This window comes from Chionomys nivalis, chromosome 14 (assembly GCF_950005125.1).
Source record: "Chionomys nivalis chromosome 14, mChiNiv1.1, whole genome shotgun sequence".
NCBI lineage: Eukaryota > Metazoa > Chordata > Mammalia > Rodentia > Cricetidae > Chionomys > Chionomys nivalis.
This window is the reverse complement of record NC_080099.1, coordinates 69247071-69272530: the sequence shown is the minus strand read 5'-3', so window position 1 is coordinate 69272530 and position 25460 is coordinate 69247071. Positions and strand designations below refer to the sequence as shown.

Below are 25460 nucleotides of genomic sequence, written 5' to 3'. Positions count from 1 at the left end.
CTGTGCTTGAGGCCAAAGGCTCTCTAAGCAGCCTGAGGGCAATGCTGTAGTGTCTGTGTAAGTTGTGGGTGGGCCCGGGCCCCTCCCATGCCCACGTAGCTTTCAGGTCTAACTGGTGGCTGCCGTAGTGCACTGGAAATAGGACTCATAGGAACCATTAGTGTTACAGTGGTCCTCATCCTGGTGCCCCTACTGTCTACCGCTGACCTGAGCAGCCGTTCTACCTCCCAGGGAGGAAAAGTTGAACCCCATAGTTTTCACAGTGACATTCTTGAGGGTCTCAGCAGGGGCTTTTGAAGTTCCACAAATGGTTGGTTCATTTTCAATATGTGTTTTTTCCTCGTATTCTTGTGCATCTATAGATTTCAAATATCATACATAAATGTTTTAACAGCTCTATTGCAATAAACTCTGCTGCCATCTGTTTACTGAAAGCCAATGGGTGTTACACTCCCTGCACACTCATGGAGTTATGGAACCGTCTTTGCTGTCTAATCTTAGCAAGCTTTCATCGCCTTCAAAGGAAACCCTGTAGTCACGGACGGTCCCCATTCCCTGCTCTGTGAACCTGCTTCATCTATGGCTCTGCTTCTTGGGACATTTCATCTAAATGAATTCCTAGGCAATTCTGCCTTCGAATGTTCTCAAGGTTCATGTTGTAGCTCACGTCGATACTTTATTTCTTTTTAAAGGCTTATTGACACTGCACTTTATTTGGCCATTCATTGGTTGATGGGCACGTGGGCTTGTGTGCCGCCTGCTGCTGTGAGCATTCCTGGTGAGTTCTTGTGTGCACAGTGCTTGCATTGCTCTTGGATCATATCAAACAGTGGAGCTGTTGATTGTGAAAGGTACCTGCTTCACATGTTAGGTATAGTTTATGAGTTTATGTATGTAACATATCCACATTGTGAAGGTTTAAATGTCAACCTGCCACACTCTAGAGTCACCTGAGAAGTGTGTCTCAGCTGAGGGATTGCCTAGATCAGGTTGGCTTGTGGGCTTATCTGTGGGAGATAGTCTTGATAATTGATACAGGAAGGCCCAGCCCATTGTGGACAGCACAATTCCCTAGGCTAGACCCTGAACTAGAAGAGAAGGGTAAAATAGCTAAGCAAAAAGCAAACAGGCAGTATAGGTGATTCCTTTCTCATTGCTATTGACTGTGGATGTGATACGTGATTAGCTGCATGAGTTCCTGTCTTCTCCCAAAAGTGTGGGAGAATTATGGCGGGGGGTGGTGTGTCAGTGTACTTTTAAAGCAACAGAAAGCACTAGAATAAACACATTGTTGTAAATAAGGTGTTTTAAAACTACAGGAAAATAAAACGACCCCTACTGTCTTATAACAAAGCCTGACACACTGATGACCTGCGCAGTAATTACTTAACTAACGATGCACTAATTAACTCACGCTGCCAGAGCAGGTAAAATTTATGCAGTTAAGTTTCATCTCTGCCATTAACTGAAGAGAACGGGGTCCCAAGATGTTTGAAAATGGTTGCCACAGGCTCTGTTTATCCTTGCCAATGGGGATTATACCCCTATTGTATACGCAGCACCAAAAGAAAAAATGAGATGCTGAGATTCACCTTGGACTCAAAAAAGGGCATCCTTGTCTTCAGGTTTCCACATTTGTTTAAATATCAAAAGAAGGTGCTGGAGAGATGGCTGAATGGTAAAGAGCTCTTCCTGAGGAACCTGGTTCAGTTTTTAGCACCCCATAGTGTCTCAGCCTGCAGTCCCAGGGGATGGAATACCCTCTTTGGTCTCCCTGTGTGCCAGGCACACACATGGTACACAGAAATACATGTAGACAAAACACTCATACAAATAAATAGTAAATAATTTAAATATCAATAGATTTTATGTGTTATAATCATGATTGGGCCATAGGTAAATATTTCAGCAATTATGTTTATAAAGTTTGGAATTGCTGGGTGGTGGTGTCCCACTCCTTTAATTCCAGCACTTGGGAGGCAGAGGTGGGTGGATCTCTGTGAGTTCAAGGTCAACCTGGTCGATGGAGTGAGTTCCAGGACATCCAGGGCCACACAGAGAAACCCTATCTTGGAAAAGCAAGCAAATGAATATGTATCAGTGTGGGGGGCTGAGATTGATGCTGGTGTCTTTGTCAGTCACTTTCTATCTTAAATATTGAGAGAGACTCCTTCGCTTACCCCAGAGCTTACTAGTTTGGCTAGCTGATTTGCTCTGGGAATCCTTGGCCAGAGTGCTGGAATTCCAGGCAGGCCACCACACCCACCTGACATTTTTGTGGGTATTGGGGATTTGAACTCTGGTCTTCATGCTTGTATGCCAAGCCCTTTACCTAGCACTGAACCATGTCCCCAGCACTCCAGCGAGGACCTTCTGAATTCCCCAGAACTGTTACACCCCATGCTGCTTCTCTTCTCCATCTGTGACTGCAGATTTATTGAAAGTCCACTGCATACACGTGCTAGTCCCTGAAGGGGATCCAAAGAAGGAAGGACCATGTTAGCTGGTTTTAAGATGCCTGTAACTGGTTGGAGGTAAGTGTAAGATAATCAGAGCAGAGTCATCCAAAGTATGACTGTTTAGGTATGAAAATTTGCAGGTAGCGCCAATACACCAAATGTTGTAGGAATTCAGAAAATGCCAAGGACAGCTTCCTGAACCAGGTGGCACTGTGCTGTGACTGAGATGAAGGTGGCATTCTGGTGGGTGGAGAGAGGATGCTGCCAGTCAGCTGGGGCATCTTTTACCCCCAAACCCACTTATGAGACTAATGCTTCATTAGTCTGGTCCCTGTTAAGCTTTGACAAAAAGAGATAAATATGAGAAAGAAAAACAGGCATTTTACAATAAGTTTCTAGAAAGGAGTTGACCTCCCCTAGTGCCTGGACTGGAGACGCTGGGGATGAGGCAGATGCTCCGTGGGCAGATACACTGCAGTTCATCTCAGCAGCTCCTAGAAAACTGGGATTTACGGAACCCCATTGATCTTGAATTTGCTATAAATAATTGCGAGCTGTCAACATCCTTTGCTGCTGCAGGTCCTTCAGAACAGAGAAAGGTCAGACCAGGAGTCAGGAGCTTTTAATGGTGGCGTCCTCACCAGCAGGTCTGTCCGCTACAGGTCCCTTGGCGCCTTGTGGACAGGCAGCTCCGCCAGCCCTAAGGGAGGGTGGGATGCTCACCTCCAGGCTGGGTCTGCCTTTTCTCTCTGCATCTTCTGTCCTTGTGTGTCAGTCTTCACAGAATCGAGCATAGGTTCTGTGCTTTCTCATGAAACATGCATGTGTGTCTGGCTTAGGAAGATGTGCAGCTTCTAAAGGGGTCTTCCAGGAACTAGGAAACTAAGAAAGGTGATGTCACCGAGGTTGAAGGCAAGGGGGATGGAGAATGAAACCGGCTTCTGAGGAGGCTGAAGCCTTTCTCAGGGATGACAGCTGCATGACCCCTTCCCAGCACCCCAGCCCTCTGCAGGTGTTTCTAGGCCACCTCTGAATCACAGTGTGTGCACAGCTGTTCTGTGACTAACACCATTCCCACACAGTTTTGCATGTAGCCACAGTGGCTCCTGGGCCCTGTATCTCCTGATTCCATCAGCCTGGGAACCTACCCATCGCTGGGCTCCCTGGGCTCCTTCCTGAGACTAGACTTTGTTCCAAGGAATGCTATGCCTCACACTCCCCTGAGTCCTGTCTCCCCAGAACCTTCTGCCATTGTCAGGGCCTCTGTTTTGGCTGTGTTTTGTCTAGCCTTTGGCCTGCTCTGCCTGCCCCCTCCACACCCGGACTCTTCTGATCTTAGCACCTGCTGGGAGCACAGGGTTGCCAGTGCCTGCCTGCCTGCCTGCCTGCCTGCCTGCCTGCCTGCCTGCCTGCCTGCCTGCCTGCCTGCCTTGGGGAATGCAGAATTTGATTCCTGGAATCTGGATGTCCTGTCAGAACATCCCTGACCTGTCCCTGAGCTTCTTGGGCTTGGGTTCAGTCCCCAGGGTGACTCTGAGTCTAGATTTTGACTGCTTTTTTTTTCCTATTATTTCCTTCCCACCCTTACCCTGGCCTGTCTTGGCTCCCACTTGACACCTCTGTCACCAAAGGGGAATCCAGTATATTCCGAGGGAAAACTGGTGTCATCTGTCTCATAAGGTCGTAAGGTCCACAAGACTGGTCTGGATCCTGACTTTTTGAGCCAGTACATTTGCTTTCCCTGGTTTTGTTCTGAACATTTGATCAGCGTGTGTCCTCCAGCTGCAGGCATGGGCCCTAGTCAGGTCTGCGTGATCTGGAACAGAGCCAGTGGTCCCGGGCCAGTCCCTGCATTTCCTGACCATCAGAAGTATACCAGACATCGATACCTTCAAAGTGATGTGGTAGCCTGTGTAGTAGCTTCTCAAGTCTTCCTCCAACTCCTGGGAGAGGTGTTTGAACTTGTCCCAGAGGGACTTAGTCACTCTGGGCTTCCGTGTCACATTTGCAGGGCCTAGGTGCCCAGGATGGCCTGCAGGGGCTGACGGCGGATGCCTAGCCAGATAGTAAATCTGTTCATAGCTTGTCCGCCCCAAATAGCTAGAAGTACTGCACTGATCTCAGACATGGGCTTTCCAGGATTTGGCAAGTCTACTGAGAACCCTTGCAGCAAGAATAAGAAGCCAAGCACCATTTGTGTTCTCTGCAAACATTTAGAGTCTTTCTTAACCCACCTAGAACAATGTGAAAACAGATCTTATTTGAACAAGCTGGTTGCAGCACCTGGTGTTTTCATTTTAATTTGATTTCTTTGCCTGATTCATCAGATGGAGTCTTTTTAAAAAATAGGTTTGAGCCAGGCAGTGGTGGCACACACCTTTAATCCAAGCACTCGGGAGGCCGAGGAAGCAGATCTCAATTCCAGGACAGCCAGAGCTCCACAGAAAAACCCTGTCTCGAAAAACAAAAGCAAACAAAACAAAAATTGAGATTATAATATAACATTCTCCCTTCCTTTCTTCTCTCTAAGCCCTCCCATATGTCCTCCCTTCTCTCCTCCAAACTCATGGCCACTTTTTTCATTGTTATAATATACATATATGTATATACTTATATATTCCTAAATAGAGCCTGCTCAATCCGTAGTATGTTGTTTCTTGTGTATATGTTTTCAAGGCTATTTGGCATTGGACAACCAATTATGTGATTTCTCTAGGGAACCTCTCCTTTTTCATAAAAAAAAAAAAAAATGAACCTGTTTTCCTTCCTTTCTGAGGAAGACTCCAGTAGCCCCTGGGGATTTCTATCACTCTGGTCTGTATCCTGGGATGGCTCTGACATCAGGACAGTCAGCAGTAATATGGGAAGGAGGCTGGTGCGTGCGGCAGGCTGGCTGGGAGCCCTTTGCCCAGTAAACTGCTGAGGAGGTGTTAGCCTGACTGGTTCTGTGACTGCTGACCCAGCCCAGGCAGTATGGCACTGCCCTGTTAGATTCCACAGCTAGCCTGAGGTTCTCTTTACTCTTTTAAACACTTCTTGCTGCTAGGTGAGCCACTAGGGGCCGTGCTCAAGTTCAGCAGCTTTTTTGATGAAGCTTCAGATCCTTAGCGACAGGACAAAGCTTAGATCTGGTGATTGGGAGTGAAGGCCATTTTGCCTATCTCAGCGAAGTGATTTGACATCCACTAAGAGTCCTCTTGAATTTTGACTTTAAAGTTTGCAATGCTTGGCCAGCGTTACCTTACCTTACTTGCAGAATGCAGCGCCAGCTCAGAGGGCTGTGGCTCTTAGGAGTTTAAAACCCTGAAAAGGAAGCAACAGCAGAACATTCAGGAGTTTGGCTTTGCTTTGAGAGCCTTGTCTTTGCAAAACATCATGTTCACAAGAAACACAGAAGTGATGGCAGATGCAGGTTTCCATACAGCGCTGTACTGTATATAGGGTTCCTTTAAATAGCAGACTTCCACAGTAAACCAGTGACAGATGGCAGAGAAATGCCATGTGTTTTAGGACACTACAACCTTTTTTTGGCAGAGCAAAGACTATGTCCTTGAGGCAGGGTGCATGAGTCAGGGCATGAGGCCTGTGCTCAAGAAAGAAGAGACCTTCCCACGTCTTACAGAGGGCTGGCAAGCCTCAACCCAAGGGCCAAGACTTTTAAAGTCTCTGAGTCTGTGAAGGAGCCTGGGGTTTCAAGCTTCCCTAGTTTATAAGATAAAGGTGGGGTTGTGCTTTATCCAGTCCACCATTTCCCTATTCAGCAGTGGGGAACTTTCCAAGAATGGACTCTGGGTCTTAGGAAGTAGAATGGAGGCTCAGACATCAAACATTGTTCACTAATTATATATAAAGGAGAAGGCCAAGTACCATTCTAAGGGAAGTTGAGGACTGCGCATCTGCCTAAAGAAGGACTTCTGTAGCCAGCCAGGGGGCTCTGATTATTTGAATGAGAAGAGCTCCCATGGGTCGTTTATTTGAATGCTTGGTGTGGTAGTTTGAATATAATTGGCCTCCATAATCTTATAGGGGTGACACTATTAGGAGGTGTGGCTTTATTGGAGTGGGTATGGCCTTGTTGGAGGAAGCGTGTCACTGTGGGGGCGGGCTTTGAGGATTCCTATGTTCAGGATACTGCCTAGTGTCTCAGTCGACCTCCTGTTCCCTACAAGATGTTGGACTCTCAGCTGCTCCAGCACCATGTCTGCCTGCATGCCGCCGTGTTCCCCACTGAGATGATAATGGACTGCACCTCTGAAACTCTAAACCAGCCCCCTCAATTAAATGTTCACAGCAACAGAAATCCTAACTAAGAAGTTGGTACCAGAAGTGGGTTATTGCTGTGATGGGCCTGACCGTGTTGCTTTGGAGAACCCAAGATGCCAGAGATGCCAGAGTCTGGGGATACCCACCAAGAACAGCTGCTGATAGGGAGTGGAATCAGCCCAAGAGAGAAAGTGTGTTGCAGTCAAAATGAACAGAGTTGGAGATCTGAGAGTGTTTTGACTTCAGACATGGAGATGTAAAGTTTAGAGTTTGCCCAGCTGGTTTTCGGTCTTGCATTGGTCCAGTATTTCCTTATTATTCTCCCTTCCCTGTGTTTTAGAATGGTAATGTACATCCTGTGCCATTAGGTGTTTGAAGTATGTGATCTGCTTTTTGATTTTGATTTTACAGAGGATTGTAGTTAAATCTCAAAAGAGACTTTGAACTTTGAAGCAGGATTGGGACTGTTATTGACTAGGGGACTTCTGAAGTTGGACTAAATGCATTTTGCATTATGATATTGTTACAAGCTTATGGGACCAGGGAGTGGAATGTGGTGGTTTGAATGGAATTGGCCCCCATAATCTCCTAGAAAGTGGCACTATTAGGAGATGTGGCTTTGTTGGAGTGGGTATGACCTTATTGGAGGAAGTATCACTGTGGGGGCGGGCTTTAAGGATTCCTATGCTCAGGTTTCTGCCCAATGCCTCAATCAGCTTCCTGTTGCCTGCAAGATGTAGGACTCTCAGCACTAGCACCCTGTCTGCCTGCACGCCGCCATGCTTTCTGTCCTGATGATAATGGACTGAGCCTCAGAAACTGTAAGCCAGCCACCCCAATTAAATGTTTTCCTTATAAGAGTTGCTGTGGACATGGTGTCTCTTCACAATAGAAACCTTAGCTAAGACAGTTGGTTCCTAGCTGGTGCAACTGTTTGAGAAGGCTTAGGAGGTGCGGCCTTGTAGGAGATGTGTCACTGGGGTTAGCTTTGAAGTTTTCAAATAAACGTCCCTGCCATTCCCAGTTATCTTTCTCTGCCTAGAACTTGTGGATCAGTATGTGAGGTTTGAACTCCTGCTCAGTTCCATGCCTGCCTCCTGCTGCCTTGTTCCCTGCTACCACGGTCATGGGCTCCTGAAACTGTAAGCCCCAAACAAACTCTTTCTTCTGTATGCTGCCTTGGTTGTGTTGTCTGAACAGAGCAGTAGAAAATTAACTAATACAAAAGTCCTCTGTCTTGTCTTGTTTGGTCTTGTCGTGGGGGAGGGACAAGATTGATCAGTGGGCACCTGGCACAACACTAAGGCAGATAAATTATGTGCTTGAGGATATACTAAATATTTTTTTCTTTTAACAATCATCTGAACAGATGTGATCATGTCCCTAGCTTGTCACCTGCTTATGTAATTAAGGTCTCTACCATCATTCCCACACCTGTGAAGAGCTAACTCTGCCCTCCAGTAGCCCAACTCATAGCCCGGAACATTGTGTGAGTGGGTTCACGCAGGCAGACGGAACATCAAGGCAGGAAACCTTTGTCATGGCTGCTCCCCAAGGGCCCTACCTGTCCACCCAGCTTTGGTTCCAGAGAAAACAGACCTAGATCTTCACTCTTCTGGCCCTTTGTATGTGTGTGGCATCCAAGTGCACCGTACTAGGTCCCTGCTTGTGTCCTCCCTAGCCTCAGTGACCTACTTTCCTTTGCTCGGTGACCTTTGTAAGGTTTCCATGCAAGGATGAACGAGACAGGTCCTTGCTCGGGGCTGGTTATGATAACCTCGATTCCAAGTGTGCCACTGATGCTAGTGGGTAAGGGAATTAAATGAGGGTCACTCACCCTTGACCAGAGCAGGCTGTTGGCAGTGACCTCCTTTAGTGGGATCAACTGTCCTTCTCATTAGAATCCCCTGGTGGTTTAAGAAAATCCTTTTAGCTCAGCCCAGACAAGTAAGCAGACTCTCTGGAGGCAGGCCCAAGGGGCAGACTTTACAAAGGCTGTTCTGAGATGCAGCGAGGCTCAAGTGTATTGGCTTCAGGTGCCTTCCTTGTTTTACACAAGGACATACACCAAAGCCCAGGAGTCAACTTTTAACACATTATATCCTGGTCCTAACTCTTGGGGCAGGGCTTTCCACTCCTTGGGCAGTACTCACTACCTGGCCTTGTCCTTCTAAGATGCCCTGGCCACTGTGGTTTCTACCTCCCTCTACCTTCACTCTTCCAGGGTCCTCAGAGTCACTGCTGGGCAGGATGAAGACGGCGGTCACCATGGAGCCCACTTGCCCTGGACAGGATGGATGGGTGACAGCTGCTCCTGCCCTAGAGATGGAGATAATGGTTCTCTTGTGCTAAGAAACATTAGGGATGCTGGGTCCCCCTCTTTCACCCTCACTATCTACTGTGTAGCTCTCTTCCTTTACCCCCAGCGACTTCCTCTTAAACTCTCAGTGTATGCAAATGAATTTATTAGAACATGGCTACTCTGCCCATCTCCGGGTCCCTGGGGTATCCAGTGACTTCTTGCAGATGAGCTGTGCGGGCTTAATTAAAAGTAGAACACTTTGGTTCGTGTGGGTGTATTCAGATACGTAGATTACTGTCGTGGATCTCAGCCCCTTCCCTGCTCAGCATCCTGTGTTTAGTGTTTTGAGATGAGTCCGAAATGCTTTCAGGAAGCTGGCTAGCACTGGACATTAAGTGTGACCCGCACTGGGGTCAGTGTGGCCGGCATGGTAGGCCCTTGCATATAATTATCAGACAAGAGGGCGGTCCTTAGGTGTGGCTCGGTCTGCTAGTCATAGGTACTTTGATTCGGTGACTTCAGCACATAATGCTTGTGTCTGAGTCTTGTCTATTACTGAATGTCTGTGTGGTTAATAACGTAGCATGCTGTTTAAAGGCTAAGTATTCTTTATCAGTCATTACAATATGCAAAGACTTTTGCTCATCAGCTGTTCCTATGATAAAGGGGTGGCCCAGTAATGCGCTTAGCCTAGGAAACAAATTGCAGGGTGAAAGTGGCTGCGTAAGCTAGCTGCCTGCCCTCAGCTACCTCATCCACACAGCTTCCTGTGGATAGAAGGGTAGGGAAAAGCTGTTGCCATGGCTCCTGGAAGGGTTCAGCATGGTAAGGGGTGGAGATGATCACTAGAGCTAGTGATCACAGGACACAGCCTTCTAATAACAAGATAGACAGGTCTTTATCTTAAGAAGGGCAAGCATTGCTGCTGGCTTGTCTTGGCACCGTGTTAGAGTTTCTTACTGTGACTGATAGTGGGTTTTTCTAGGTTGTGTACCTGTGTCTCAAGGAATCTTCGTGACTAAGGGAAGCATGCCTATTGATTTAAAGGAACAGATGAACATTCAAGGTTGAGACTTTTCTTTCCCTTTTAAAGGCTTGAACTCTTGGGTGTCCGTCTATCTTTGTCTCTGTCTGTCTGTCTTAGTCAGGCTACTGTAACAAACCACCAGAGATGAAATTTACATTCTCACAGTAAAGGCCTGGACGCCTCTAGACAGTCTGCTAGCTTGGTGTTTGGACTGGTGAGTTTACAGACAGCTGACTTCCCCATGTGACCCCATGTGGCAGAAAAGGAATTGGAGGGCTTTCGTGGGGCCTCTTCATAAAGACACCCATCCCACTCCTGGGGGCTCCTCCCTTGTGACCTAATTGCCTCCCAGACTCCACGTCTTATACTGTTACATTGAGGGTTAGGATTTCATGTGAGCTGTGGGGTTGAGGTGGGGAAAGAGAACATTTAGTCTGTAATAATGTTCATGTGTGACTCTATACCTGTTCAGTTTACGAGGAAAATACCCAATGTGCTGATTAAGAAAAAAAAAAGCAAGTCCTTAGAACAGTATGGAAGATGTATTCTAATGCAATGTGTTCCGAATATGCAGCCCTCTTTCCCTGGGTGGGAAGAGCAGAACTGGATGCAGCTTTTCTACAGAAGCACCTTTGGAATCTGCACTTTGGTGGACCAGTGAGGTGGAGGAGGAGCCTGGGGAGGGGAGCTCCTGAGTTCAGGGGACATTTAGCTGCTCTTCACTTTGTCACTAGGAAAGCTAGTCTCAAAAGATTAAGGAATTTTCCAGTGGTTCTGTGAATTCCCGCCTGAACTCAAGCCCCTAAAGAATGGCAGGCCATGTGTCCCAAAGCCAGGCCAGCAGTCATACTGTTTAAGTGGACAGACAGTGTCTTTAGGGCTGGGGGAGCCTGACAGAGCTTGACTGGGACCTGGATTACGCCTACTCCTGAGCAATGGCTACAGAGTTTACAGGGACCTGCTAAGGTGATTACAGGAGGGAAGGCAGTTCTCAGGGGCACACCCTTCAGTGCTCACCCCAGAATCCTGTTCTACAAAGGGAGGCTGAGCGCATAACAGGATTGGTTGAGACTTTAGTATCTGTAACTTACATTTACTTCTGCGTGTGACTGTTGTGTCCAGTGATGTTTAGGGATGCACCCCATTAATCTATTAATCCTTTACTTCTGACTTCAAGGCTTCAGGTGGTGCCAGGGGTACACTACTCTTCCATAGACATGGGAGACGTGGAGATGTGGGCAATAAGACAGGGCATGGAAGCATGGAGGCAGATCTTCTTAGTTACCAAGACCTTGTCTTATTTCGGCCTGCCAAAAGAAACTAGATTGAGGTCATTTGTAAAGGCCATATGCAGTTGGACAACTGAAAAGTTGTCATGCTAAGTATTCATTCTCACTGGTCTCTGAGGGTTAGACTCAATCATTTGTTTCCAGTTCTCCAGAAGTGTCATGGCCTTTCTGAGACAGTAACTGTTTACACATGATTGAAGGCAAGAATCAAGAGATCAGGCACTAGCCATGCAAGCATGAAGACCTGAGTTCAATCCCCAGTGCCCATGTCAACAGCTGGGCAGGCTGGCATGCCTCTGCATGCTGATGAGGTGGAGACACGAAGCTCCCAGTCCTAGTAAGATACCCTGTGTGATAGTTTGAATGCAATTGGCCCCCATGATTTCACAGGGAGTGGCAGTAGGAGGTAAGGCTTTGTTGGAATGGGTATGGCCTTGCTGGAGGAAGTATGTCACCATGGGGGCGGACTTTGAGGTTTCCTGTGCTCAAGATACCTCCTAGTGTTTCAGTCTACTTCCTGTCGCCTGCATGTCAGCATAGAGCAGCTCCTTTTCCAGCTCCATGTCTGCCTGCATGTGCTATGCTCCCCGCCATGATGATAATGGACTGAACCTCAGAAACTGTAAGCTGCCACCCCAGTTAAATGTTTTCCTTTCTAAGTGTTGTTGTGGTCATGGTGTCTCTTCACAGTGATAAAAACCCCAACCAAGACACCGTGTCTCAGTAAAGATGGGTAGTTCCCGAGAGGAACAGAATCAAAGGTTGCCCTTTGGCTTGTACATGCATGCACCCACGTACACATGTGGACAGACACGGGTACACAAATGATAAAATGTGCTTTCAAAATTGAATTTCCATCAGTTCAAATGATCAACGTTTGAATTCTTAACAGCATATGCTCAGGAAGGCTCATGGTGCCTCAGCAATCCTGTGTATTGTAAGAGGCATCATGTTGTTTTTGTCCTGAATTTTCATGAAAAAGAGGTCAAATTTTCATTTTGGCAATGGACGCTTAAAACAGGTCTTCTGCTTCTATAACCACCACAAAGAGGCCTGTCCCTGAGTGGCATTATCAAGATGCAGGCAAGCAAGATGGGTGTGGCGTCCTCTGCAGGGCAGGGGCACAGCAGCTTCTTTAAAGATAGTTTTTGTCTTAATCTGTTTTGTTTTAATTTTGTTTATTATGATTATGTGGGGTGTGGGCCAGGTACACAAGTGCCACTAAGGACATGCAGCAGTCAGATGGCAAAGTTGGGACGCCCGTTCTCCCACACGGGAAGGAACTCTCAGGACCCGCCGAATCTTGCCAGAACTCCTTTCTTTGTATTGAAATCATTTCCCCCTTCCTGTTCTTTCCTCCAAGTCCTCCCATATAGCCCTCCCTGCTCTTTCCGATTCTTGGCCTCTTTTTTCATTAATTGTTGTTAATGCATATATGTGTATGTGTATACATTATAATCTTAAATACATAAATATAGCCTGCTCAGTCTAGATAATGTTACTTATAGGTACCTGTTTTCAAGGCTAGCTACTTGGTATTAGATAGCCAATTGGTGTGTTCCTCCCTGGGGAAGACTTTCTCCACTCTCATCATTTCTTAGTCTGTGAGGGTTGAGGCCCCTTATTCTCCCTCCCCACCCTGCATACCTGCACATGCCCGTTGCTGTCCTTGTTCAGCTTGTGTTTAGGTAGTCGTGGTGGTGAGGCTGACTATGCTCGGGAACCCGGCTCAGCACTCCCTGGCCCTCTGGCCCTTACAGTCCTTCCACTGCCTCTCCCACAATGTTCCCTGACCCTTAGGGGTGGGGTGTTTTGTGTCCACTGTGGGCCTGGGCTCCACAGCTTTGCGTTTTGATTAGCTGTGACTTTCTGTAGTGGTCTGCATCTGTTGCAAAGTGAAGTTTTATAGCACGGATTCTAATTGTTCTTAATAAAAACCCAGAGTCAGATATTAGGGATGAAAGCTGAGAGATCAGAGAAGCAGAGCAGCCAGCCACTAGAGAGACCTTTTACCTCCACCAGATCCTCAGGCTGTCCTCAGACTGCCTCCTCTGGCTAACTGCTTCAGACTGTACCTCAGACTGCATCTCCAGACTCCATCAGTCTCCACCAAACCTCAGACTACACCAAGCTCCTATCTCCTCCAGCCTGGGCTTCCTCTCTCCATATCCCTTCTGTTTCCACTTCCCGTGTGCTGGGATCCCAAGTGCTAGGATCACAGCTGTGAGCCACCACTGCCTGTCTCTGTTTAATCTAGATTAATCTAGTGTAGCCCAGAGTGGCCTTGAACTAACAGAGGTCCCTCTGCCTCTGTCTCCCCAAGTCCTGGGATTAAAGGTGTGTGCCACGACTCCCTGGGCTCTCGTGGCTTGACTGTGCACTCTGATCTTCAGGCAAGCTTCGTTTGTTCAAACGCAAATGAAATATCACCACAAAGTTTCCTTGATGAGGGGTAAGGACCATACTGCTTATGGGCGTAAGGACAGTTATTTAGAATGTACTGAGGGCTGTATATGCTGGGTTTTGTTTTTGTTTTTTGTTTTTTTCCTCCTGATAGTTAGGAATTCTCACAGTTTCTGATCAGTTTTACTGTGCACTATTAACTCCTGGATTTTTGTCTCTGTAGGCGTCGCCTTATCTCCCAGAGATCATCATTAGAGACCCTGGAAGATATTGAGGAGAACGCTCCTCTCCGGAGGTAAGTTCTCGTGCTTCGTGTGTGTGTGTGTGTGTGTGTGTGTGTGTGTACATTGTAACAGCTGGCAGTTTTTAGTTCCTAATCTTCTGAATTAAATTTTGAGAATAAGTAATTTGACTCCCAGGGACAAAGAGTTCTGTGTGGAACCCGACCCTGAAGATGTGAAAACTAGGGTGCTCCATCAATAGACTGGAGCAGGCCAAGCCGCTTGCAGACTTGGTGGTTCTTATTCCTGTGGTCTGTGGTTGGTGTTGGTCTGAGGAGCTGAGGATGGCACACAAGGCCTCCTCATGCCATCTGTGGTGGCTCTTGAGTCTCAGCCCCAGCTGCCCTTTCATCTTAAAAGTGGCTGTTTATGGAAACAGAGCCATATTAGCCCTGGCATTACACAGTACTTAAGATCTTATGCTTCACTCTCAGCAGGAGAAGCAACCAGATCTCCTCAGGAGGTGATGGTGACGTCACTCCTTAGCTAGTTGCTGGGGCAACTTGGTGAAGATAGTTGCAAGTACTCTCTTGGGTTTGGAAGCATTCCATTCCATTTTTTCCATCCAGATTAGAAAACGCGCTAGCAAAGCACATTTTTGGGATGACAGCGATTGCTTGTGACCGGCAGGTTTCCCTCCCCTCGTCCTGCCCTCTCTGTTGGCCCACATCAGTGCAGAGCTCTGGCCAGGCCTTCCTTGTGAAGGAGAAAACACTCGTATGTTGTGTCTTCTTGCCTTCTCCCTGCAGCTCCAAGCTGGCAAGGGAAAAGTGTCTGGTTCCCTCCTTTGAAATAGCCAAGGCCAAGAAGACAGGTGTGGACTGACTTCAGCCCTTCCTGAGCCTGCATCTGGGTTCCATCTGCCTGGCTACACTCTAGGATGTAGCTTCTCCTATGCCACTGTGGAGGGCAGAGCGATGTCCCGAGAGGGCTCCTCACCAATCTGGGAAGCAGAGGAACAAACCCAGATATCAGGTGACTGTGAATCTGGCCACTGACATCATCCTGAAGGCCAGGGTCTGGTAGGCTGGTCTCTACTTTTGAAGTCTCTGGAAATATACCAGACTCCCAGTAGCCCCAAAGGACATGTTCTGTGAGGCAGACGGGAAGAAGCCACTTCCCTGAAGGCACCACACATCAGCTCCATCAAAACACAAGGCAGGGAACTGGCTTTGTTCCGAGTAACTGGTGAGCAGGGAGGAGGGAGGGCAGTGCTCCCAGGTGGCAGCATGTGACTGACCTCAGAGCAGCATGTCATCTCTGCCTCCACCCCGACCTCAGCAAGGAGAAAGGAGAGGGGCCTAGTGCTCGCCAAGCCAGTGTGTGCAGTTGTGTGACAGTTGTTAGCGGAACTCCAGCCCATCAGGGTAGCGGTAAAAATTGCCCTCACTAGGGTTCAAGATCAGGCTATTTTGTCCCCAGGAAGTTAGAGGGTTGAGATTGACCTGGGGTGCCCCGTTAGCCCCAGACAGGACGAAGAGTAAAAGCAGCCTATCCTGCAGTAACTGACTTCTCCCAAGGGCGCTTACAGAAGATTGTCCTGAATTTCAAAGGAAACTTGTGTAAACATCTAAAAGTAACCTAAAATCAAGGCAGTTTTTTAAGTCTTTATTTCTCTAAATGAACTTCCAAAACAAAACAAAACAATAAAAAAACCCCAACTTCTCAGGGCCAGTGAAATTCTCAGTGGGCAAGGGCACTGGCCACCAGTCCTGCTGACTGGAGTTTGGTCCCTGGAGCCTGCAAGTAGCAGAGAACAACCGGTTGTTCTTGGTCTCCACACAAGCCCTGTGTGGCCCACGTGTGCCCCATTAGTCAGTACCTACATATATAAATAAGCAAATAAGCGTGGCCACTACAGAAAAGGCGTTCGCATTTGCTTAGATGTCCTGCCCCCAGGAAACCAGCCATGTAGAAGAAGCCATGCTAGTTGGGAATGTAGGACTCCCTGGCAGTAGTGGAACCTAGGTTCTCCCATCGGTAAAATGGGAGGGTCCAGAAAGGCTGACCTGTGAAGTCGGTTTACCGCCTCTGACAGGAAATGTCCCAGTAATGGCACTGAAGTGTTCTGGGGATGGGGGACAAGACGGGGTGGAAGGAAGGCTCTGAGCCTGGTCTGCTTTTAAGGTTAGTATGCAAAGCAGTTGCCTCCTTGGTAGCTATTAAAGCTTAATTAAGTGTATCCTATAATCAGTGCTAACAAGGAAGAGCTAAATATTCATTGAATTAGTTTTTAATTTAATTCTCTCCTCAGTTAATTTCGCTTCACTCAAAGTGTGTGCTTTTAAATAGGTATTTACATGATAATGCAGCCAGCTCCGTGAATCATCCTCTGCCTGACCCGCCGTCACCTGCGGCCCAGTGTTCCAGTTTCCTTGGCAATTGTTGCTAATAGCTCTCTTAAAGCATGGTTTTGATTCCCTGGGGTTTTGGTTAGATGCTTTTGAAGAAGCAGCATAGCACACAGCTTGCTGAGGAAGGCTTAGGTCAGTGGGGTGCATGGAGCTGACACCCAGAGATAGGACTTTTATTGTTATCCTTTCTCAGAATATCACAGTGTTTCCTGAGCACCCAGCGCTCCAAGAATGGGAGGCCTTTGGGGAGTTTGCCACCGCTCTGTGATCACCGGGGACCCCCAAACAGCACATTAGGAACACAGCCTTGATTGGCCTCCTGTGGCCGTGGCAGTTGCCAGCACCTGCCCGCTTTCCTAGACTTGGGTGTTGGAGCTACCTCTGTTTTAGTCACTGCGGCCCTTCTGCTGCTTCCAGCCTCCCTGGCAGCCCAAGGAATGAGGGTTCCTCTCTGTAGCCCCCAGTTTGTTCCCCTCCATTCTGTCATCAGGGCCCAGTGGGACCAGAGCTTGTCAGGTGACAGACGTGCTCAGACTGGTTGGCACAGAAAGCTCTGGTTTGGGGTTGGGGCAGAGTGAAGAACAGGACATTCTTAAACTTATGGCCCTACCCAGAATCCCCTGGAGCTTCTTTTCTGTTTAAGCCTCAATTGCTCTTTTCCTGTCAGCCACCCCTTCTGCGCAAGACAGCGGGAATCGTGAGTGTCTTGTAAACCTGGAGTCAGCACGGGAGCAGTTTGGGGTTCTGGGTCTGTTATACTCTTTGGTCCCTTGAGCCCCAGAACTAAGAAGATGGAGGTCCCCTCTGGTTCTGCCTTTACTTGATTTCTTCAGGCAGCCCTCTGCAAGGCTTCCAAAGAAATTCCACTTAACGCTTCGAATTCCAAGCCTTTAATAAGGGTTGCTGTCTTGAGAATATGGAGGTCCATCCCCCACCTCCCACCCACCTCACAACTTATTAATAATGTAACACTTGGGATTTGTATATGACTGTGTGCGCATGCACGTGTGTAAGTGCCTTCATGCATGTGTGCATATTCATTTAGTTCTCACAGTGTTAGTGGCAGTGGGGACTGGAAGTGTTGCCAACAGAGCTGTTAGTTGGGAGCCCTGAGTGGTCGTGATCAAGAGTATAGTAACGTCAGGGTTGGAGGCTGGGGGGACCGTGCGTCTGCTGAAGCTTCAGCCCACTGTAATGGACAGTGACGGGAAGTGGGCTTCCCTCTGGACACACAGCCCATGGGAGGGTGTTTCCTAGTAAAACCCACCAGAGAACACAATGCCTTTGCTTAGGCCTGCATTGGTTTGCATTAGTGAGATTTATTCAAGTGAGGTTATATTTTAGGGTGGTTTTGTTTTGTTTTGTTTTTTAAATATATTGTGATCTGTACTCTAAGAAAGGGCTTCCAGAAAGGCTGGCCTCTGCTGGAGGGGTTGGTCAGGGTAGATGGGGGATGGACCAGGCCCACCCCCATCTTGGAGATTGCCCTACAGGAGAGTAGAGACTGGAGTTGCCCTGTCGGTCTAGAACCCTTCTTGTTCCCCAGTTCAGTTCCCTTCTGCTATTAACTTTACCCCAGTGCAGCCACGTCCTCCCGTGTGGCCTTGAGACAGAGCTGACTGTATTCAGATGCTGTCCGCACCCAGAGCTCAGTGTGGAGTGCTTTTCCAGAACTTCTTTTTGAAAGTATAAGGTTATAGACATCCACATCCTATAGCAGGAGCCAGTTCTTGGGCTCAGAGTCAGGAAGGATTCTAATAGAAGGGACATAATTAGCTTTGTCAAGGCAAGACTGTGGGGCTCTGGGCAGCTTGATACGCACCCGTCAAGACAGGCTCTAGAGAGACAACCAGAAAGTAGGCAGGCCTGGATTCTTGTTTACTCCAAGGGAACACCTGACTCCAGAAAAAGCACAAAGTGGGACCACCCAGGAATGGACCAACCAGCATCCACAGGGGAAAGTACCTAACATTCCAACCACTGTAGATAAGATCACCTGATGTCCCTTACCCCAGCACACACCCATCCCCTTTAACCAGGGCACCCAGACAAATGTCAGCCAACCAGGGGTCCTGAACCTTAGAAATCCCTCTCCCCAACCTCTGCTGTTATAAAAACCCCACCTCAACTGAGCTGGGGCTCTCTGATCATGCCGAGACACACGGAAGAGTCCAGGTTAGAACTTGAATAAAAATAAAGGCTCTTTGCTTTTGCATACAAAACTCGGTCTCCCTGTTGGTTTTGGGGGGCTCCGCACTCTGGGCATAATAAAGACAAAACTCCAGCCTGTCGTGGTGGTATTTTTGGCTCTGGCAGTGGTGCCCATGTGGTTCTGTAAGCCAGCATTCCCGGGTTCTTCAACAGTCTCCTCAGTCAGCAATGCTTCCCACCTACAGGAGGGATTTTACTTTTTAAATTCGGTCGCTTTGGTTCAATAGGTATTTGATTATTAAAATTTATTCTGAAGCAGTAAAATGAAACAGAAACTACCTAGGTCCTAATTCTCATTCAGATTAAGCTGTGACTTCCCAAGCAGAGTCAGGAGCTGGGGCAGCTCTCCAAGGTTCCCAGGCCAGATCCTGCTCCAGAAGAAAATGACTCAGGCTTGTTTTTGAAATGAATGTTGCATGTAATCCCTGCAGCCCCAAATCTTTTAAATTTACAAGGTTCTATTCCCTTTACCTGTGTTGATTTAGGGTGACAGCAATACTAAATGTCCTTGGGACCCGTTTAGGTTACACTGTTGTAACTGGGGACTAAAGTTAGCTAGCTTTTCAGAGACGCACATAAAATGTTACCAGTATTAGCGAGGATATTGTCTGTCATTGGGTTTTTAAAGTTTCCTTGCTCCGGGCTGGCTGTATTGTTTTCCTTAGGCTACCCCACCCCCACTCCTGCCTGCCATGAGGTGACTCAGCCATTTGTCTGGTCTTTCCTTCCTGTCTTTGTGTGGATGGCTCAGTTGTCCACTAGGCAAGGATAGTGTTTTTTAAAATGACTCTTTTTTTTCCAGATGTCGAACACTCTCAGGTTCTCCCAGACCAAAGAATTTTAAGAAGATTCATTTTATCAAGAATATGCGCCAGCACGATACCAGGAACGGCAGGTACCACAGCGGCACCAAGCTGCCAGGGCCACCGGGAGGGTGGCCAGGGGAAGGGAGAGGACCGCTTAGTGACCACAGCTAAGCAGGTCCTAGCCAATGCCACGCGTCCAGACATCTCCACCTGGGGAACCCGAAGAGCGTTTTGATAGGACACGAGTATGCTTTCCCAAAAAACTTTGAACAGAGTAACAACTGCTTTTTGTTGTTGTTTTTCTGTTCTGTTGGTTTTGTTTTCATTGCTGACCAGCAGCACTGTCTGGGCTGGTCAATAAAGGCTGCCAGACCTATGCCTGAACTTGGCCTTGGCTATTTAGGCAACTCTTTAGGAGGATGGAATCTGGACTTTGGCAGGCAGATCTTTCCTCAGCGGGTTTTGGGCCTGCTGACACTTACTGGAAAGCTTTCTCCATCCCCTCACTAAATAACAATTATGTTCGAGAAGTGTACAACCTTAATATTAAAATTCTCCAGAGAATAGCACTGCTGCTACCAGCCATTCCTCCGAGACCTCTGGTGTCCACTGATGCCCCCTGACCCTAAAGGATGTCCTCTTAGCTGGCATGCTAAGAGCAGAGGGCCTGGTGCCAACCCCACCTCATTTGATAGGATTTCTAGAAGACCACGTGGTCTTTCCAACACTCGCCAATTCTTACAAAATGAAATAGCTGAGATCTCTCAGTGATACTCAGTGAGGCTCAGCTTTCCTGTTCTTCTGCGGGTAGGAGACACAGTTACGTCTTGGGCAGTGACACTGGGTAGGAGACACAGTTTATGTCTTGTGCAGGACACTGGGGAATAGGTTTTTAAAGGCCTTCTTTCTTGAGGTTTATACCTCTATTTTATGAGGCTTATCAGAACATAACTTTATAACGGTTGTGATGGTGTCGGAACCGCGCCATCAGGGTCCCCACATACCTTTCCAGACTTTATGTGATCTTCCCGTTACGGTTCTCCAGCCAGTGCTCACATTGTGCGATTTTTTGAATTTTTGTTTTGACTCTGATGCTCGCTGTTTCTTTCAGATCACTGTGCTACATTCATTCGCTCACCATTTCTGTTTGCTTTTGAGGCTGTTTCTATGCCATTTTTAGTCTTTATTCAAATCTTTGGGGTTTTCCCCAGTATCTCTTTAACTGTAACATAAACACAGAAAGGCTGTGATTCCCAAATAAAATCAGTGACAAAGCCAGAGAGGTGAGCCCAGTTTAAAGGATTCTGCTTTCAGTCCTGACCACCCAGGCACACCACCAGAGAGGGTCCCCAGGCATGGGCAGGCAGTGAGAGAATGTAGCTGAAGAAGGGTCAACAGAATGGGATTTGAAGTTACAGTGTGGTGCTGACCCCCCTCCCCCGCCAGGGACCACTGCTGTCAAGGACACAGCCTCCCTGAAGAACTGGGACAGGTGTTAAAGGTGGAAACAGAGCTGTGAGAACCACAGGCTGTAGGGGGCGCTCTACCTGAGAGGGCCCCTGGGGTTCACCTTCCACCCTGGGATTTATTAGTAAGGACGGGCTGTCCTTGTGTGAAACAAAACTAGAAAGGAAGCCAGGAAGAAAATAGGGTTTCTAAGGCAAGAGAAGGGATCAGTGACTGGGGTTGAGGAAAGGGGGAGTGGGCCGGCCCTTCAGAAAGCAGACCAGCAGCTTTGTCTGGATGCAGGTCTCCTGTGGATTTGCCGAGACATTCAGGTGAGCCTCAGGGTAGAGGGACCTCTAGTCATGTGCTTTGGGGGGTGTCTGTGTGGTGGCTGAGGGTCCTTGTATCCTGCCTCAGGAGTAGGGGTGTGAATGCGTGGCTCTCATCTGAGCAGTAGCAGTCATGGCTCTGGCATGGCGGCTGCCTGCTTACCGCTGTGCACAATCCCCAGGCCTTCTGGTGATGTCTCTTAAACTCTTAGCCTAGTTTTTTAATGTAAGTGCAAACCAGGGGCCCTTGGCTCATCTCCCCTGAAGATGCTGGTAGGGGCTCTCTTGACCCCAAGATGTCTGGCAGTGTGGTAGAGGCCATCATTGAAGACAGTTGGCCTCTCAAAAAACAGACAAGAATGTCAGCACAGGACTCTGGGCTAGAAATCAGTTTGACACATACGTTTTAGAGAGAAATGAGAGAAAGGTACCCCCAAACTGAGAACTATATAATGGGAGACAGTATTGTAGCATTGGAAAGCAAACACACACACACGGAATATAAAACCTGAGATGGCCTCATAGTTGGCAGCATCAGAGTGTCTGCTGGAGAATAACTCCCTGGCATTGAGGTGGCTCCCTGTTCCCTACCTAGGAACAGCGTCCCTGAGACGTAGATAAACCTGTGAGGTAGGTAAGGCCTGTGAGGTAGATGCAAGCAACTAGAATAGAAGCACAAGGTTGCATGGTGGATTCACGTTTGGAGTGTGTGAGGAAGAAGTGCAGAGGAAAACAGCTGATATCCTCCTGCAACTGGGCAAGCTGCAAGGGACTGTCCCCTGACCCAGATCACAGACCAGCCTCTGAGAGAGGAGTAAGCCATGATCCCTCACCTAACCGGCAGGCAAGGGAACTGGAATGGAACCTGCTGTTCGAGGCCTCACACAGGACGCAGGCTGATGCTCCAGCCCTGGGGGAAGCAGCTAGTTGTGGGTTTATAATAGGAAAACAACGTGGTTCCCAACTAAGAAGTGGACTCCTGTGGTGAGGATTACGTTGCCATGAGGGAGTAGCCACTGCCTTGAGTTGCCAGTGAGCAAGGCTCACTAGCACCAGGTGGCTCAGTAGCACGGGTGCCAGGCTGGAAGCCCTTGATACGCTTTGTTTAGCAACTAAAAACTCAACAGGTGGCCTGCCCCACATCATCAGTCCCACTACCCAGGAGGCAGAGCAGGTGGATCTCTCTGAGTCCCAGGCCAGCCTGGGCAACATAGTAAAACCCCGTCTCAAAACTCGGGAACCTCAGTAGGCTGTCCAGGTGTGGTAATGCCTGCCTGCAATCTCAGCGTTTGGGAGGGGAGTCCCTGTCACAACAACCAAGCCGGGATGTAGCCTGTTGGTAGAGCTGTGCCTAGCAGATACAAGGCCCTGAGTTTGATGCGAGCACTGAAAAAAATAATCATCAGTATTTGTTGGACACGAGTAGGTGCCTTTGGAATGAGTTGTAGTTTTCAGAACCAGAACTCAAGGAATGGAAAGAATCATAAATACAAATAATCAGGGCTCGAGCTACAGCTTGGTGCTAGAGAACCTACCTAACGTGCGTGAGACCCGGGCTTCATCTCCAATTAACACAAATGAAAAAGTAATCCTTGGATTTTTATAAGGAAGACTCTCTTGTTTGTGGTTAAACAGTAATGTCTCACCACTAAAGTGTCCTCCTCTCCCCTCCCACACCTGTGGGCACAGACAGCTGTCACAATAGCGTCTCACCACCAAGTGTCTCCCTCTTTGTCCCATCCCTGTTGAGCGTGGGACAGCTGTATCTCAAGGAGACTTTAAGGTTACTAATGAGAGCTCACCTTCAAGGTGGAAGAGGGAATCTATGATGGGATGTAACATTTTCTTGCCTTGATTGGCTTTGAAGGCAGAAACAGGGCTAAAGACAAGGAATGCAAGTGGCCACAAGCAGCTAAATGGACCATCAAACCAGTTCTTCCCACAGCCTCCAGTGGAGACTGCCTGGTGCAGGTGCCTGCAGGCCCATAGTAGCGGCTGGCGCTATAATTAGAAGGTAATAGCTTTGTTGCTCTAAGCCAGTAAGTGACGGACCCTGGTAGCCAACAGAGCAAATACTGACTGAAAAGAGGGAGGCAGAGCTGCAGCCCAGCTGTGTGACTGCACACCTCTTCATCATGTGAGAGCAGGCTGTCCATCCACTGCAGCGCAGGTGGGACTGTGAAGTGGTCTAGTTGCCATTGGAAACAAATTGGAAGTCGCTCAATCAGCATAGCATCAAGTGGTCGTAACAGACAGCAAGGCACATGCTTACAGGAACGGAAAAGAAGGTCCAGCCAGGCGTCTGTGACCCAGGGCAGCGGTTTTCATGGTAACCAAGGCCTGCAGAAGAGTAGAAATCGAGCATGGTTGCATGCAGAGGGGCGCTCTCAGCCATGTGAAGGGCCGACTGGCATCCAGTGCAGCTAATCTGAACTTTAAGCTGTGGCATGAGTGGATTAAACTAGATACAGAGGTAGGTGCTGTAGAACCACATTTCTATGAAATGTGCAGTGAATTCAGAGAGGCGGAAAATAGGTGAGGTTACCGGGTCACAAGGAGAGGGCTCAGGGCTTGGGGTAACGTGTGCACATGCTGTGACTAGACGCCGTCACCCCAAGTTGTATTGACAAATTGTCTAATGGCATGTTTTACATTTTCTGTATATTTTGCTAAGATAAAGTAACAAAACACTGGCAATAGGGACAGGACTTTAAAAACCATTTCAGAGGAAGAGAAGAATAATGTACTTGAGGAGGCTGACATACTTACAGCCTCCTCAAGAGAACTGGGAAGCAGAGAAACAAAGCAGTGTGCCAGCCACACAGTAGGTACTCAAACACACCAGACAAACTGACTAACGAGGCCGTGGAAGCGGAGTTGCAGCTTCAGGACCAGAACCTGGGTATGGAAAGAATTAACAATATGAAATGATCTTTGGTACACCATGAAGAAAATTTAAAGTTCTAAGCCTAACGCCAAGCAAGCGTTACCTTAAGAAAGTCTAAAGGAGTCTGTGATAGTGGCAGAGGATAAACTTTAATTATCAGCCCAACAGGCCTCCGGCTGTGGCTGGCAGAAACGACGACCAGATGGTGTGTGTTTTAGAAGAGAGTGTGGAGGTTCCTAGCCATCCACATGAGTGCACTGAGAAGTCTTGTTAAATTAGCTTCATTTCCTCACTGATGGAATAACTAGGTTAGTAAATTAGGAGAGTGCTGTAGACATTGCATTTCTTGATTTCAGCAAAACGTGAGGCTGTTCTTCATTACAGCAAATCCCAGTGGGTGGAACAGAGGGGCAGCTGTGCACTGGCTCTGTGCGTGTGCACTGGCACTGTGCGCGTGCACTGGCACTGCGTGGGCACTGGCTCTGTGCGTGGGCACTGGCTCTGTGCGTGGGCACTGGCACTGTGCGTGTGCACTGGCTCTGTGCGTGGGCACTGGCACTGTGCGTGTGCACTGGCTCTGTGCGTGGGCACTGGCACTGTGCGTGTGCACTGGCTCTGTGCGTGTGCACTGGCACTGTGCGTGTGCACTGGCACTGTGCGTGTGCACTGGCACTGTGCGTGTGCACTGGCTCTGTGCGTGTGCACTGGCACTGTGTGTGCAATGGCACTGTGCGTGTGCACTGGCTCTGTGTGTGTGCACTGGCTCTGTGTGTGTGTGCACTGGCTCTGTGCGTGTGTGCACTGGCTCTGTGCGTGTGCACTGGCACTGTACGAGTGCACTGGCCGGTTTGCTAGCTGGTTGACCACCCTCCGCCACAGGGCCTAGAGTTGTGGAACAGAGATGGGACACTAAGCTATGACCCTCATGACCAGTCTGCAAAGGACCAGAGTGGAGAATGTCTGGTACAGATGGGAACCGAGGTACAATTGCTTCATCAGCTGGAAGTTCTGGGCCTAGTTCAGCGAGATCAAGTTTATCAAGAATAGATGCGATTATTCGCTGTCAGCTGTGGTATAGACGAGACGCCATGTGAAAAGCTATCAGCGTTAAGATGGGCAGGATGCTGACTTAACCACAGTCCAGCCTACGTTCGCCTGCCCTGAACATATATGGCTTTTGTACCCAGTTAGAGTCAGTCCCAACAGTCACATTGTGGCTGACGTGAGTGTCCTGTCCTAACTTAGGATGTTAGCTTGTCCCAGGGTGGCCCATGGTAGTCAGCCCCGTGCGCTTGAACACCAGGTGCCCTTGTGGGGGTCTGACTTTGTCTCCTTTCTCGTAGTCCATTCTGGATGCTGTTTCTTTTGCTCACACCACTCATACATGTTTACTTGAGCCAGTT

The 25460-nt window shown here is 48.3% G+C and overlaps 1 protein-coding gene across 2 annotated transcripts in view; it reads left to right on the top strand.

Moving 5' to 3' along the window:
- The window catches only part of Cables1 (Cdk5 and Abl enzyme substrate 1), a 106180-nt gene that overhangs the window by 30397 nt on the left and 50323 nt on the right, over window positions 1-25460 (top strand). For both annotated transcript variants that reach the window (XM_057788483.1, XM_057788484.1), the window contains exons 2-3: window positions 13967-14038; window positions 19392-19484. In XM_057788483.1, coding sequence (XP_057644466.1) covers window positions 13967-14038; window positions 19392-19484 — 165 coding nt within the window. The remainder of the gene's footprint in view (window positions 1-13966; window positions 14039-19391; window positions 19485-25460) is intronic.